The sequence below is a fragment of the Hyperolius riggenbachi genome, chromosome 8 (assembly GCF_040937935.1).
Source record: "Hyperolius riggenbachi isolate aHypRig1 chromosome 8, aHypRig1.pri, whole genome shotgun sequence".
NCBI lineage: Eukaryota > Metazoa > Chordata > Amphibia > Anura > Hyperoliidae > Hyperolius > Hyperolius riggenbachi.
In genome coordinates this window covers 45641071-45656944 of record NC_090653.1, presented here as the reverse complement: position 1 = coordinate 45656944, position 15874 = coordinate 45641071, and the positions used below count along the sequence as shown (strand labels likewise).

The 15874-nt window shown below is 43.7% G+C and overlaps 1 protein-coding gene across 1 annotated transcript in view; it reads left to right on the top strand.

The window, feature by feature from the left end:
- Nucleotides 1-15235, top strand: part of LTB (lymphotoxin beta) — a 45740-nt gene extending 30505 nt beyond the window's left edge. The window contains exon 4 of the mRNA XM_068250359.1: nt 14736-15235. Coding sequence (XP_068106460.1) covers nt 14736-15148 — 413 coding nt within the window. The 3' untranslated portion in view covers nt 15149-15235. The remainder of the gene's footprint in view (nt 1-14735) is intronic.
- Nucleotides 15236-15874: the final 639 nt, after the last annotated feature.

The following is a 15874-nucleotide window of genomic DNA, read 5'->3' as shown; positions in this document are numbered from 1 at the left end:
TCTAATAGAAGAGCGGTGGAAGTTGGATGGGCACCGCGACACAGGACAGGTAGTGTATAAACGCACATTACAGCACATTTACATTGTGGGAACAGCTTTTAGGGGTTTCATAATGTTCGTCGCTCGCTGTTACTGCCTTGCGACATCTTGCAGCATGTCCGACCGGTGAATGCAACCAAATTTCATCCCAAAATGGATTGCATTGTAGTTGGGCATGTACTTGGCGACACCAATTTTCATCCGATTCCGATTATAATAATCGGATGGTCTATCGGCCGCCAACTCATCTGATATATGGCTACCTTAAAGAGAAACTGTAACCAAGAAATGAACTTCATCCTAATCAGTAGCTGACAGGGGTGTAACTAGAAATCCCCGGGCCCCCCTGCAAAAAAAAAAAATTCTGGCCCTACCCCTCCCACCCCGCTCAGGCACGTTTTGGGGGTAGGAGGGTTCGCAACATTAGTGGCAGCGAGTGGGCGGCGGCAGGCTGGACACATACCTCCATCGTGTCTCCGATCTCTAAGGGCTTCATGCTACTTCCTGTTTACACAGGAAGTAACATGAAGCCCTTACTGATCGGAACCTCCGGCGCGATGGAGGTATGTGTTTAGCCTGCCGCCGCCTGCCGCTGCCACTAATGATTGCAGGAGGGGAGCACTGACAAGAGATCCCAAGGTGAGGGCAGGGTCTGTCCCCCCTCCCCACCGATGTGCGGTCAGCTCTCCTCTTATGTTGCGACCCCTCCTGCCCCCCAAAAAGTCCCTGAGTGGAGCCTAGTAGGGCCCCTGGGCCCCCCGCGGAGGCAGGGGTTGCATCCCCTATTGTTACGCCAGTGGTAGCTGATACCCCCTGTCCCATGAGAAATCTAATCCTTTTCTTAAACGGATCATCAGGGGGCTCTGCATGGCTGATATTGTGGTGAAACCCCTCCCACAGTGTGATGTCAGCGCCTCACAGCTCTGAGGTCCTGACATCACACTGTAGGAGCCTTGTTGCATTGTGGGAAATCACATCTGTTTTTTGCAGCTGTTTCCAACTGCCAAAAAAAGCAAGCAGCATCTCTTTCCAGTGGCATCACCTGCCACCACTAAAAATGTCACCATGTGATAAATGTCAGAATGTAAATCAGGGAGAGGAAAGATTTTACAATGATCAAGCACTGACTAAATCATTTATACATAATTATTGTAAAAATTAAGCACTTTTTATTACATTATTTTCACTGGAGTTCCTCTTTAAGGCCCCGTTTACACTTAGGGCCTATTTCCACTACACGCAGATTGGATGCAGAATGGATGCAGAAAAACTGACTTCAATGAATGCCTATGGGAAAATTTGCATCATAAAAATCGCGTTTAGTGAAAATAGGCCCATAGGCTTTCATTGGAGTCAGTTTTTCTGTATCCATTCTGCATCCAATCTGCGTGTAGTGGAAATAGGCCCTTAATCAGTTGCTCTCAGTTATAACTGAAAGGACAACTGCCTCAGTTATAACTGAAAGGACAACTGAATTTCGAAGAAATTCCCATGTTTTCCTATGGCACAGTTCACACGTAACACGTTTTAACTGAAATCTTTTTCACAATGCACTGCTATGGAGAAGGGAAAAAAACGCGTAACAAACGGATTAAGTGTAAACGGGGCCTTAGGTTTATATAAAAACGACGAACACTTACCGTATATTGCGCTTTCCTCAAAGCCTCAAAGCCCCAGAGCTGCAGCCACTAGGGCACGCTCTATAGGCCGTAGCAGCGTTAGGGAGACTTGCCTAAGGTCTCCTGCTGAATAGGTGCAGGCTTACTGAACAGGCAAAGCTGAGATTTGAAACCTGGTCTCCCGTATCAGAGGCAGAGCCCTTAACCATTACACTATGCAGCCACCATAAGGCTTTGGAAAGTGGTGGAACGTTATGAAGAAGGTAGTGAATACATACATTATGAATGCCTTGGAGATATTTTTTTTTCTGAAAGGAGGTCACTAATCCTGTGTCTCAAGTGAATTGAACCACAAAAGATTAGGCCTTATACTTCTTGGTGCTGGGTAAACAGAAGGATATTAGGTTGTGAAAGAGTTTTGTGTCATTAAGGGATGCTGAGTGACAGCTGAGACCTTCGCACCTGATTCTTGCGCAGCCTATTCTGCCGGTGCTGCCATGGTAACAGTGCAGAATCACAAAGGGCTAGCCAAGGATTTAAAGCAAAGTTACATTTTTGTTGAGAATACACGTATCTATTAACCCTTTAGCAGCCAATTTATTTAGAAGCTTGCAAGTCCTCCAGGTGAATGTTTTTTATTTCTTCTTTGATAAATTTCCTAGCTTCTAATTAATACTGTTGTATTGGGTATTTATGGCCACTTGTCACTAGGGGGCAGTGTGAGCCAATAATAGAGTACTTCTTAATTCAGTTTCTGTATTTTATGTTAGCAGGGAGAGATCAATGCATTCCAAGAATTTACAGCACAACGAGCTCTGCCGACTGTGGCCAAAAGCAGTGCATGTATCTCAAGCGAAATAACTGGATTGAAGCTGCTAATGGATTAAGTGAATATGTAAAGATTGTTAAAATTAACATAAGTTATTTTAGCTTTCTTACCTCTATTTTTCTATAAACAAATACATGCACTACAGTGACCCTACTGAATTATAAAATTGGGTTGGTCAATGAAGCTGTCAGTCTTTCAGATCAGACAAAAAGGATTAGACTGAGAGGGTCAAAGATATTGCCATTCACTCAGATTAGTGCAGGTGTGGAAATAAGCAAACCTAGTTCCTGCTCGGTGCAACTACTGCAGGCAAAGGAAATACCTGGATGGCTGTATGGTGAGTATAGAACACATTTCAAGGTTTGGAAAGATGTGTAAACTGTATTCAAAAAGGAACTGTAGTGAAAATAACATAATAAATACAATTTTATACTAATTTTTAGAATATATAGTCAGTGCTTGCCCATTGTAAAATCTTCTCTCTCCCTTATTTACAATCTGAAATTTATCACTGGTGGTGAAATTTTTAGTTCTGCCAGGTGATCTGTACGGAATGTTCGTTACTGAAAGTTCTGTGCACAGAGGGAGATACTTCTTGCTTGGCAGTTGTAAAAAGCTGTTATTATCCACAATGCAACAAGGTTCACAGACAGAAAACATTCAGGATCATGGTCATGACATCACACTGTGGGAGGGGTTTCACCACAATATCAGCCATACAGACCCCCCTGATGATCTGTTCAAGAAAAGGTAAAGATTTCTCATGGGAAAGGGGGTATCAGCTACTGATTGGAATAAAGTTCAATCCTTGGTTAAAGTTTCTCTTGAACCATTACTGGTGCACAGGAGTGAACCTCGCTGGTGCTTTTGCAGCAGCAGGTACTCACGTTTGAAGCCCGCAATCGCGATGGTCCCATCGTCAGGGGGGATTGGTGGAAGGGGACAGAAGTCCCCTGAGCCAATTCGTGCATGTCCCCCGAGAATAATCACTGCTTTTGTTCAAAAACACTGATCATTCTCAATTGGTGCCATCGGGCCGCCTCCCGCTCACTCATTTCTGCCACTCCCATCGCCGAACATTAGATTAATGAATGGGAACTTTGTTCCCAATGATTCATCTCCTATGTAGGCCACCGTGATCATCACAGGCATCAATGAGATGCCTGCCTCACTTCCAAGTAACACAGCTACGTATTACTTCCTATTATATGAAATAATGCACAAGGACATCTTGTGGCCAAATAGTAAAATTACACTTACATACATTAAGGACTACATTTTTTGTTAATATGTATGTCAAGACGGTATATTATTATGAAATTATGAGCATATGATTGGTGATGGATGTAAAACTGAAAAAATGTACCTTTATTTCCAAATAAAATATTGTCACCATACATTGTATGAGGGATATCATTTAAACGTTGCAATAACCAGGACAAATGATGCAAATAAAATGAGTGGCTGTCATGATCGCTTCTGCAGCATGTACTGCTGGCTGCAGAGGTACTGCAGCCAAGCAGTTCTGATTCCTTTACATGCAGTTGCTAGCATAGTTCTGCATGCATTGCTTGTGATAGTCTGTCAGCTAGGGAATGGTAATCAAGCCAGCCTGCTTGTGACTGATTACCATTCACCTGTGTGGAGATTTGCATCTCTGCTCTCATTGGATGACTTCAGTATAAAGGTTTGCTTCCTGCAAGCGTGCTCCGCCCATCATAGTTTCAGTCAGTCTAGGCTGTTACTGCGTTTCTGAACACTGTGAAATTTAGTTCCTTGTATTGTTACTTTCTAGTTCAGTTTCTTGTGGAGTTATGTTATATATTTCCCACGGGGACATCTATACGTACTCCTTCTAGTATAGAGTTGTAGTATTGTATTGCCTAGCTTAGTTGCTGTATTGCTTCAGATCTAGCTAGTCTTCCTGATTTATGTTATATATTGGTTTATCGCCAATTTATACATATTCTAGTCAGCGTTTGTTATTTTGCTAGGCCTGCGTCATATATTGGTTCATTGCCAATATATACGCATACTAGCGCGTTTGTTATTGTTCCATATTGCGTTCGCGGATTATTGTATCACACTGATAGCTGTAATTGTAAATTCTTTGTGATACTATTGTGTGATTTATCTGTGCTCTTGTTCTCTGCTTTGTGGGTTGCGCCAATCTCCTGCGAAGGAGCGGCAAATCCTTCCAGTCCTGTCCTTGCGAAGTAAGCCATCGCTGCGGTCGCGATTGGCTGCTTCATTCCAGTCTGTCCAGTCTGTGGATGCTTGCTGTCACTGAAGTAGCGCAACATCGCACTGCGCTGCCATTGCGTATTATCAGAAGCCCAGAGCTGCAGTTGCTCTGGGCAACCTGTGTAGCCTCTTCCATTATCCTGCTCTTAGCCTAGTTGCGCTGGGTGGTCAGAAAGTATGCCCCCCCCAGCATTATATTATGATGGGCCTAATACAAAATCGAATGGAGGAGGCTTCTGACACCGTGTGTTATGGCTCCCTGTCTTTTAGAAAATTTGAAACGCTTGGCCCTGAAATTGCAGACAAATTTATACCAGAACTGGTTAGATTTGTGGCAAATCCAGATTTTCGAAATTCTGCAATTTCTACCTGGGCTGATCAGATCGTTTGCACTCTTTTTTAAGGGCAAACTTTTTGATTGGGCTGTTGATGTTCTGGATCACACTCATTTGAGACAAAAGCCTCTGGAATTCATAACTTTTGTGATTCACAACTGGTTATGCATACATTCATTGCCATTTCCTCTTAAAGAGAACCAGAGATGAAGCACCCTCATGTATTTTATTACATTTATCAGTGGGAACATGACAGTAAACACCTACCCTGCTTTTAGTTTCATTGTTATCTGCTTAATTAGTCTATTAGCAACTGTGATAAGAATCCATCGACTATTCAGTCGAGGTTTGACCTGGAATCATTATAGCTGAGTCACTCTTCTGTGGAGTCCTTTCAAGCCCAAGCCTTCCCCCTCCTGGCTTAGATCTTCTGTTTTGCATACTGAGAGCTGTGATGACTGGGAGGGGCTGCTGCTCCTGAGAGAGAAGCTCTGTGGCTGTAATATGATCCCTGTGTGCTCTGTGTGCACTAGATTCTCATAGGAATGAAACTGCAGTTATTATCAGTGACACTTCCTACAGGCAGATCATACCAATATGAAAGCACATAGATGAAAGGCTGCATTTAGCCTAGATAGCAGCATAGTCTCATATAGCCTAGACAGCACATCCAGAACAACTCATATAACCCGGAAGGAGAAGGGATATGAGCCGGCGGCCATATTTGATTTTTCCTGGAGCAATAATGGATAAAAAACACTAAAAAAGGCACACCAGAGCGGCAAAATTATCAGGTAGAGCATTTATTCTTTACAAGCTATCAACTGATATGTTTATTTTGTGTGAAACGTTCATCTCTGGTTCCCTTTAATGAACTCCTGGCTAGTCAATCAAATGTTCCTTCAGCAGCAGTTAAAAGCAATCCGTATGCAGTAAAGTCTAAAGGTGCGTACACACATGCGACTAAAGTCGTTTGTAACGATCGTTCCCCGATCTTTACCAACGACGATCGTTACAAAAAACGAACCACCGACTATTAAGGCAAACGACGAACGAGCCAAATCGCTACAAAAGAAAGTTCTGTCTCGGCAGATTTTAACCAACGACGATTGTTTGCAAAAGTAGTACATCGTTGGAAACGGTCGTTCGTACTAGGCTTGACATGCGCATTTCACAATTTCTCCGTGAAACTTCTCATTTTTATGCGCAGGCGCAATAGTTGCTTTACGTGATGTAACGTTCGTTCTAACGATCAGATCGTTACACCCCTTTTAAAACTAACTTTACTTAGGTCGTTCTTTCATCAATTAAAAGTTCGTTCGTCGTTCTCAACGAACGATCGTTGTCGCATGTGTGTACGTAGCATAAAGCCTTGCATAAGACTACGCATCAGACCATGTCATTAGCAGATAATGAAATGCAATTGTCTTTCACAGGAGTCAAATGGACCTATGAAACTACCAATGAACTGTCCTTGCTAGCCAGGGAGAATAAAGATTTTTGTTTAAAAGAATTGTCTGAATATTCTTATGTGGAAATATTACAGAGCATAGCGCAGATCCAATTGTTTGTACAACAGGGAAAATTTACATATCCTACAGTTCAACACCTGTTACAAGTCCTGGAGATTCTTAAGAATAGAAAATACCCTAGTAATGAATCCATCCATGTTCCTGCCTCAGCTGATACCAGGGAAAGCACACTGTCAGTTGGAGATGATTCCACTCCTCCTGTAAATGTTCCTGTAATTCCACCTGCTAGGTTTGCCCCAGATGCACACCTTGCCTCCCTAACCCGTTACAACGGTGGCAATAAATCTTTTTGGGAATTTTTGCGGAACTGCAAAATTTTGAATTCATGTTCCATTTTCAGATCAGCTACTGCAGTTCAGCAGAGCAGGTTTATTATCTTGCACCTGCTTGATAGCAAGATGAGAACTTGGGCTGAGGAACTTGCTGACGAAAATGAGGAGGTTTTTGATGATCCCCTGGAATTTGTTAAATTGATCGCAAAACGTTTTGCGAAAAATTACACACAAATTCCTACTGATTTGTTTTCTACATCCTGCAAATTCTATGATCCAGCAGACACCAACAGAGGCACTACATCAGTTCCTGAGTCTCAGCAGTCTAATGTTCTATTACCCAAAGTAAAAGCATATGTGAATCCTATGATAGGCAGAATCGCCTGGTATATTAAAGGTGTGAAAAGATCTATGTATGTTCCTGACTCAGATCCGTATGAATGTTTTCCTGACACGAGTATGTGGGAACCTCCGTTTGAACAATGGGAGATCGGAAGTCTGGTTGATGAGTTGGACACTGATTGGAAATCGTTTTGCGATTATTATATCGTGAAGAGTGAAGTGTTCTTAAATGCTTGCATTAATTCTATTTGCTCTTTGATTGAAACTGGTGAATGTGAAGAAGACTTGGTGAACCCATTGATTGATGTTTGGGAGTTGATTTTGTCTGAATTTCATACACTCCAACCGATACCAGTAAAAGCACATTGTTGGCTGACTATTGCTCCAGCTTTTCTGAGGTTCAGCGATCGAGCCTGGAGACCTTGGAGCCTTTGTCTCCGAAATGTCTAACTTCGCAAAGGAGTGCAATTTCAGATTCACAGATTTTGCGTTCTGATTCCCCTGACTAAGCACTGTTGGCTGAGTTTTGGGGTGACACAGAGCTTCTGTTATGTGAACCTGATGCTGAAAAATCCTTGCCTTGTCCAGAGTGTTTCTGTGAATTCTCCCTGTGTCATGGATAGCTTAATAATGATTCCCAGCGAAACTGAAGTTTCTGGGTCTTTGCATTCATCAGTGAATGTTCCAGTAAATTCACCCTGTACCATGAATTGTGCAGTAGATCTCTCCAATTTACCTCAGGTCACAGAATCATTATGCTGTTCAGCAGGTGCTTCCATGGTTCTGCTCTGCAATATGGACTGTTCAGTGATCCTGTCCAGTGAAGCTGAGGTCGCAGAGTCTTATGCTTCACCCAGTACTTTGGATACTTCAAATCCTCTAGCAGAGGACTCAGAGGCACTGCTTACCTCAGTGGGTGTTGCAGTAATTTTTCACCTGTTTAGCGGCTGTCTTAGAACTACAGTCCACTCTGAATAAACTTGATGAATCTTTGTCCAGTGGAGCATTGTCCTCGTCAGGGGGTATTTTGGATACATTGCCCTGTACACAGTCTGATATTACTGAGGTTGTGGAGTCCCTCTCTGATGTTGTAACAACCGGGGAACTCTAGCCCTGTCCTATGAATGTTTCAGAAGTCTTGCCCTGTAACATGGATAATTCTGATTCTCTGGTAAAAATAGAGGTTTTAGAATTTCAGTCCGGTATGAGTGTTCCTGAAACCCTGCCTTGTATCTCAGAAAATTCTGGTTCTCTGGCCAGTGTGGCAGAGGTTCCAGAGTTCTCTTTCTGTCCAGTGAGTTCCCCAGTTTTGCCTAGTTCAGTGGGGGTTGCTGCAATACTGACTTGTTTTGCAGCTCTTTTGGAGATCCATTCCAGTGTACTAGAGGAGTCTCTGTCCAGTCCAGGGGAGGTTGTAAAACCCCTATCTAGTTCAGTGCATACATCAAAAGATTTGTCCTGTCCTGTAAATGCCCCTGAACATGATTTGTTAATAACCTTGCTAGAATCAGTGACATCGAAGTCTGATCCTGCATCCTGTAGTGAGAGTCCAGTAGCTGTGAAGCCTAGTCGTGGTGATTTTCTGCCCAGTTCTGGTTTCGGTCCTATCATTACTGACTCTGAGGTTCGCAGTTCCTTGACATGCCCAGAAGTTTCTCTTGTACCAGTGTACCCAGATGTGCTCTGTGTGCCAGAATGCCCAAGTGTGTCTAGTGTGTCAGCATACTCAGATGCTTCCTTAGTGGAGACATGTTCTGATATTGCCAACCTGCCTGCATGCCCAGAAATTGTTCCTTAAAGAGAACCCGAGGTGGGTTTGAAGAATATTATCTGCATACAGAGGCTGGATCTGCCTATACAGTCCAGCCTCTGTTGCTATTCCAAACCCCCATAAGGTCCCCCTGCACTCTGCAATCCCTCATAAATCACAGCCACGCTGCTGACAAACAGCTTGTCAGAGCTGGCTGTGTTTATCTCTATAGTGTCAGTCTGCTGCTCTCCCCGCCTCCTGCAGAACTCCAGTCCCCGCCTGCATCCCTTCCCTCCCTGCTGATTGGAGTGAAGGGACGGGGGCAGGGACCGGAGCTATGCAGGAGGCGGGGGAGCAGCTGAGACTGACACTACAGATGTAAACACAGCCTCACAGCACGGCTATGATTTATGAGGGATTGCAGAGTGCAGGGGGACCTTAGTGGGGTTTGGGATAGCAACAGAGGCTGGGCTGTATAGGCAGATCCAGCCTCTGTATGCAGATAACATTCTTTAAACACACCTCGGGTTCTCTTTAAAGTCCTGATCTTGATGTTGGTCCTTGTAAACCTGACTCTGGAATTGCCCTAGGTTCCATAGGGGTTCTTGATAGTTCTCCATGTGAACCTAAGGGACATTCTAACCTCTTGAGATCTCTAGGGAACTTCAAAGTGTTCTGGGAGATTTCTGAGGAAACTTGTCTTGGTGCCCTGGACTGGTTCAACAGTGGGCTCTGTGTCAGTAAGGACAGTTCCGGTGGGCATTGTGAAAGGTTTGGCATTCTTGGACAGTCCCTGGAGGGTGATGGGTATCGCTCAGAGTTTCGGGGTTTTTTTTTCCCTGGAAATCACAGTTCTGATGGGTGTCACACTGGGGCTTGTAGTACTGATGGGCATGGTTCTGTTGGTTCTGGTTGTGATTGGTCTAATCTTGGGGTGACTAATTCCAGAATCTGGTCTTGTCGGGCTGTCCCCACCTTCACGAATTATCACTTAGATCAGTTTGCTGGATTTTCTGCATTTGATTTTGTGGTTTGGGTGGTCCAAGAGAATCATGTCAGTTCCTATAGGCGTCTGGAAACCGCCTTTAAAGGAGGGGGGTACTGTCATGATCGCTTCTGCAGCATGTACTGCTGGCTGCAGAGGTACTGCAGCCAAGCAGTTCTGATTCCTTTAAATGCAGTTGTGTAACGATCGGTGTAACACAGAGAGGGTCTGATTACCGGTGAACTGCAGTATCACCGACAATACAGAATATACCCGATTATTGGTGATCTGCAGTATCACCGATAATCAGATATATCTACTAACCTCTGGACACCTGATATGACAAGTGAGTGTTTAGATGCAACAGTATACTTTGAGTACTTCACCAGAAGTATGTTCCTTCCTCTGGCCTAGACTCTCCAGGGGGGAGGAGCTAGGCTGAGGGGAGGAAGGACAGAGCGTGAGTGACACCCAAGAGGGAGGGTGTCACTAACAGGTCTGGGAACTGCCTCTAACAGTAAGGCCAGTTCTCGAGGTCGGACAAGCCAGGTCGTTAACACACTGACAGATACGGTACAGATTCAGGAGACAGATACGGGATCCAATAAACAGGCAGGGTTTGGCAACGGGATATCAGAGATAGCAAGGTACAGAATCAGAGTACAGGAGGATAGTCAGGCAGGCAGAAGGTCATAACAAATAATACAGTTCAATATTCCTAACGCTAAGGTGTGAGGTCCGTGGTCGTCAACACCTTTGGAAACTATGCTAGAACACAGATACAGACAAGGCCTGAGTGCTACCACGTTGTGATCGCAACGACAGACAACCAGAGAATGACCAGCACCCAGTATATATACACCCGTGCTCTCCAGCACCTCCCTTAAGTGCTGGACCAATGAAAGTTGCTGCAATTGTCAGCTGACCGGCCTGGTCAGCTGACCCTCCTCTGACTGCCATAAAGGCCCTGCCTCTCTGCGCACGCACGCGTCCTCCTAAACCAGTGTGGACTATCAGTCCCAGCCACACCAGTCATGTGTTGTAATGTTGTTGCTGTATGGGTCCGCCACGCTGTCTGAGCGTGCAGCGTTTTCTCCACATCCCGCCCCACTGAGAGAAGCATGCCTATGCGTACAAACCGCCGCGTCCGACGCTATACCAGCCGCGGAAACAGCTGCCTCATCCTGCGTCCATGCGGCGGCTTTTCCGCGTTTCTTCACAAGTTGCTAGCATAGTTCTGCATGCATTGCTTGTGATAGTCTGTCAGCTAGGGAATGGTAATCAAGCCAGCCTGCTTGTGACTGATTACCATTCACCTGTGTGGAGATTTGCATCTCTGCTCTCATTGGATGACTTCAGTATAAAGGTTTACTTCCTGCAAGCGTGCTCCGCCCATCATAGTTTCAGTCAGTCTAGGCTGTTACTGCGTTTCTGAACACTGTGAAATTTAGTTCCTTGTATTGTTACTTTCTAGTTCAGTTTCTTGTGGAGTTATGTTATATATTTCCCACGGGGACATCTATACGTACTCCTTCTAGTATAGAGTTGTAGTATTGTATTGCCTAGCTTAGTTGCTGTATTGCTCCAGATTTAGCTAGTCTTCCTGATTTATGTTATATATTGGTTTATCGCCAATATATACATATTCTAGTCAGCGTTTGTTATTTTGCTAGGCTTGCGTCATATATTGGTTCATTGCCAATATATACGCATACTAGCGCGTTTGTTATTTTTTCATATTGCGTTTGCGGATTATTGTATCACACTGATAGCTGTAATTGTAAATTCTTTGTGATACTCTTGTGTGATTTATCTGTGCTCTTGTACTCTGCCTTGTGGGTTGCGCCAATCTGCTGCGAAGAAGCGGCAAATCCTTCCAGTCCTGTTCTTGCGAAGTAAGCCATCGCTGCGGTCGTGATTGGCTGCTTCATTCCAGTCTGTCCTGTCTGTGGATGCTTGCTGTCACTGTGGCAGTGACTAGTTTAGCAAGCATTCATTCTGTCTAGTCTTGTGGGTTGCGCAATCTCCTGCGAAGGAGTAGCAAACCTTTCCCGTCCTGTCCTTGCGAGGTAACCATTGCTGCAGTTGCTATTGACAACCTCAGTCCAGTCTGTCTTATATCTGTCTGAATGTTTGCTATCGCAAAAGTAGCGCAACATCGCACTGCGCTGCCATTGCGTATTATCGGAAGCCCAGAGCTGCAGTTGCTCTGGGCAGCCTGTGTAGCCTCTTCCATTATCCTGCTCTTAGCCTAGTTGTGCTGGGTGGTAAGAAAGTATGACCCCCCCCAGCATTATAGTGTTTTTTATCCAGAGTAGAACGTTTTTATTTTAAAACTATAATGGCAGAAAACTGAGAAATAATGATATTTCCCATTTTTTTCTTATTATTCCCATTAAAATGCATTTAGCATAAAATAATTATTAGCATAATGTACCACCTAAAGAAAGCCTTATCGACGGCGGAAAAAACAAGGTGTAGATCATTTTGTTTTGATAAGTAGTGAAAAAGTTATTGAGGAATGAAAGGGAGGAGCGTTTGCAGGTGAAAATTCCTCTCGTCCATAAGGTGAAAACAACCTGTGGGCTGAAATGGTTACACAAGTACTGTAACCTTAAAAAAATGAGTTCAGCCTACCCGGGGCTTCTACTGGTCCCCTGGTGACATCCTGTGCCCGTGTCGGTACTCTACGGTCCTACGGTCCCTGCTGTGGCTCGCTTCCAGTTTTTGCAACTGTAATGTCACAAACAGGTGTGCCTGCACATGGACTTTTGGACGGTTTTGGACTTTTGCACAATATTCAACTTTTTCAAGTTTCACCTCTATTCCCTACAGGGCCTTTTTAACTGAACGGGTTTCAGAATAGGACATTAGTACTAGGGGAGGGCAACAATTAGCTAAGAAAAATGGATAAAAGAGGAGCTGTCAGTCATACAATCTCAGAAAAAAATACACATATATAAGTAGATAAATACTTGCTCTACTTACATAACATATGTATTGCGCTGTCCACGTTTTGATTTTAGTGATTTTTCTACAGTAAAGAAAAACAAAAAATTGCTTTCCTAAAACAGAAAGAATTTGCGATAATTCAGGTTGGAGTGAGCTCGAGATGTCTCCCAGGCACCACTGCTGAATATATGCAAATTAACCATTGTACCCTTAGACGCTAAACACACCTCCAGAACCGCTGGAATGCAATGATGTGTCAGCTTGTTAAATTGTACAGAGCCATAATAATCCAACATGCATACAGACTGTTTCGGATTGTTTGATCCTCATCAGTGCATGGCATGGATTAATTTGGCTCTATGGAGCCCTACTCCATAGAGCCAAATTAATCCATGCCATGCACTGATGAGGATCAAACAATCCGAAACAGTCTGTATGCATGTTGGATTATTACGGCTCTGTACAATTTAACAAGCTGACACATCATTGCATTCCAGCGGTTCTGGAGGTGTGTTTAGCTTCTAAAGGTACAATGGTTAATTTGCATATATTCAGCAGTGGTGCCTGGGAGACATCTCGAGCTCACTCCAACCTGAATTATCGCAAATTCTTTCTGTTTTAGGAAAGCAATTTTTTGTTTTTCTTAACATCTTAGTAAGGGGGCTTTTAGGACCATTGTAGTCCCTTACACACTCCAATGAGTTCTGGGTCACCATGAGCTTGCTGGTTAGTCTGTACTTCTACAGTAAAAAAAGAGAGAATACTTCTTAGCAGTTCCCATTTTAAGTGTGGCTATTTTGAAGCCAATCCTGATGTCATTTCCTCCCTTACTCTCCTCTGCCTCATTGTGTATGCATTGCCCGCCCTTCACTATAGAAAGTGCATTGTCTCAGCGTAAGAAATATTGGCCAATCAGAGAGGAACCGAGGTGTGGGAGGGGAAAACAGGAGGGGAAGAGGCTCCAGCCAATCAGGCTGCATTAGTTAAAGAGAATCTGTACTCTAAAATTCTTACAATAAAAAGCATACCATTCTATTCCTTATGTTCTCCTGGGCCCCTCTGTGCTGTTTCAGCCACTCTCTGCTGCAATCCTGGTTTGTAATGAACAGTTTTAGGCAGTGTTTACAAACAATAGACTGGCTTCTAAACAGAGTATCATAGGCTGAGAACAGCTTACTTTGTGACTGATGTAGAGCTTGGAGGGGGTGTGTAAAGCTTCTGCCAATGACAAGCAGTGCTGCACATTCCACACATTCCAGCCTCAGCCTGACAGACACGACAGAGGAAAGGAGATAAGATTTATTACAGAGACAGTGCAAGTAGGAAAGGCTGCAGTAAGACAGACCACATTAGAACAGTAATAGGAACTTATAGGACAGAAGAAATAAGGCTCACAAATTTGTTACAGAGTCTCTTTAAGTCTAAGGGGAAGTAAAGAAGCAAAAAAAGACAACCCAGCATGCCCTGCAACTTCCTTTTTGTGTACCTAATTTTGTGTGTACCAAATAAGTAACGTAAACTGGGGAATGACCATTTATCAACAAGAAAAGTAATAGTGATTTTAATGTTTCGTCCCTGCCACAGAAGAGCTTTATCTGGTTGTGCTGCTCAGCCAGATCTTCTCTTTGATTGTCACATCTGATCTAACCGCCTACTGCTTTTATGGTAATATTACGGTAATATTACATAAAGCTTAGGATAAATTGATAGTGATATTTTACATGACTAAGTCTGAGATACCATTTACTTTGGCATTGTTATGGCCTTGGCGATTATCTGTTTTGCATATACTGATGTTGGCTTCCATGATTACCCAAACTTTGTCTTTCTCCGCAGGAAAGTCTCTATCTCGAATGCACACCATGCAGTGGAAGTCCAATGGTGATGTGGCGTTCACCCGTAAAGTCACACATTCTTCTCCATTTACCACTCTGGTGACAAGGCGCAAAGGTCTCTACTACATCTACTGCCAGGTGGGGTTCACTGGCAATGCCACAAATATTGGCGTGAGTCTGTCCAGCAAGGTCATCACCCTACATGACCCCACCAATGAAAACGTCACCCTGTTCACTGGATCAGAGAGCATAACTGCCACCCCTTCTGGAAACGCTCTTTGGTCAACCAGTCTGAGCCAAGGTGGACTGGCCAATCTGAGTAAGGGGCAGAAGCTGTATGTCCACGTCAGCCACCCAGGTCTCGTGGACTACACTGATGGGAAAACTTTCTTTGGACTTTCTTTACTGTCTTGAGTCCAGCTTCTGTGGAGATGGCACAATAATCATGTATGATTCATATAAATCTACAAGTCCAGTCCAAGAATAAATTAATCTAAGTTTTGGTGAATGTGAATTTTTTTATTGTTGTCTGTGTCCTTACAGGGGACACAGACAAAAGTAAAAACCCAGATGAGGTTCTAACCCCTTTTTAGACTGTATAACCTAAAACAACAATTCATGGAATTAAACATTAAAGGGTCAGAGCATCCAAAATTGAGATATTGGAGAAAACCTAGTGGAACAAATGAAACAAATATTTTATTTGGTCTTATTTTTATTGAAGAAAATATCTAATTACATCTCCATATATAGGAAAAACAAGTGAATAATGTTCTTAGCATATGGTATGACCCTTTTGTGCAACAATAACTGCAACTAAACCTTTGTGGTAACTGTTAGGCCTCTTGCACACTGCAAGAGATTCAGATTTAGATTCCGCTTTTTAATCAGTTTTTACATCCGATTCCGATTCCGATTTGCACTTTGCTCCCTGCACACTGCAAAGCGGAATCTAAATCGGATATAAAAACTGATTAAAAAGCGGAATCTGAATCGGAATCACTTGCAGTGTGCAAGAGGCCTAAGGCCCGGTTCACACTTGCGGTTGTTTGCCAAACGGACCGGATGACCTGACCGGATCCGGACCGGATCCGGATCGGAACCGTACGGTTCTGATCCGGATCCGATCCGGATCCGGTC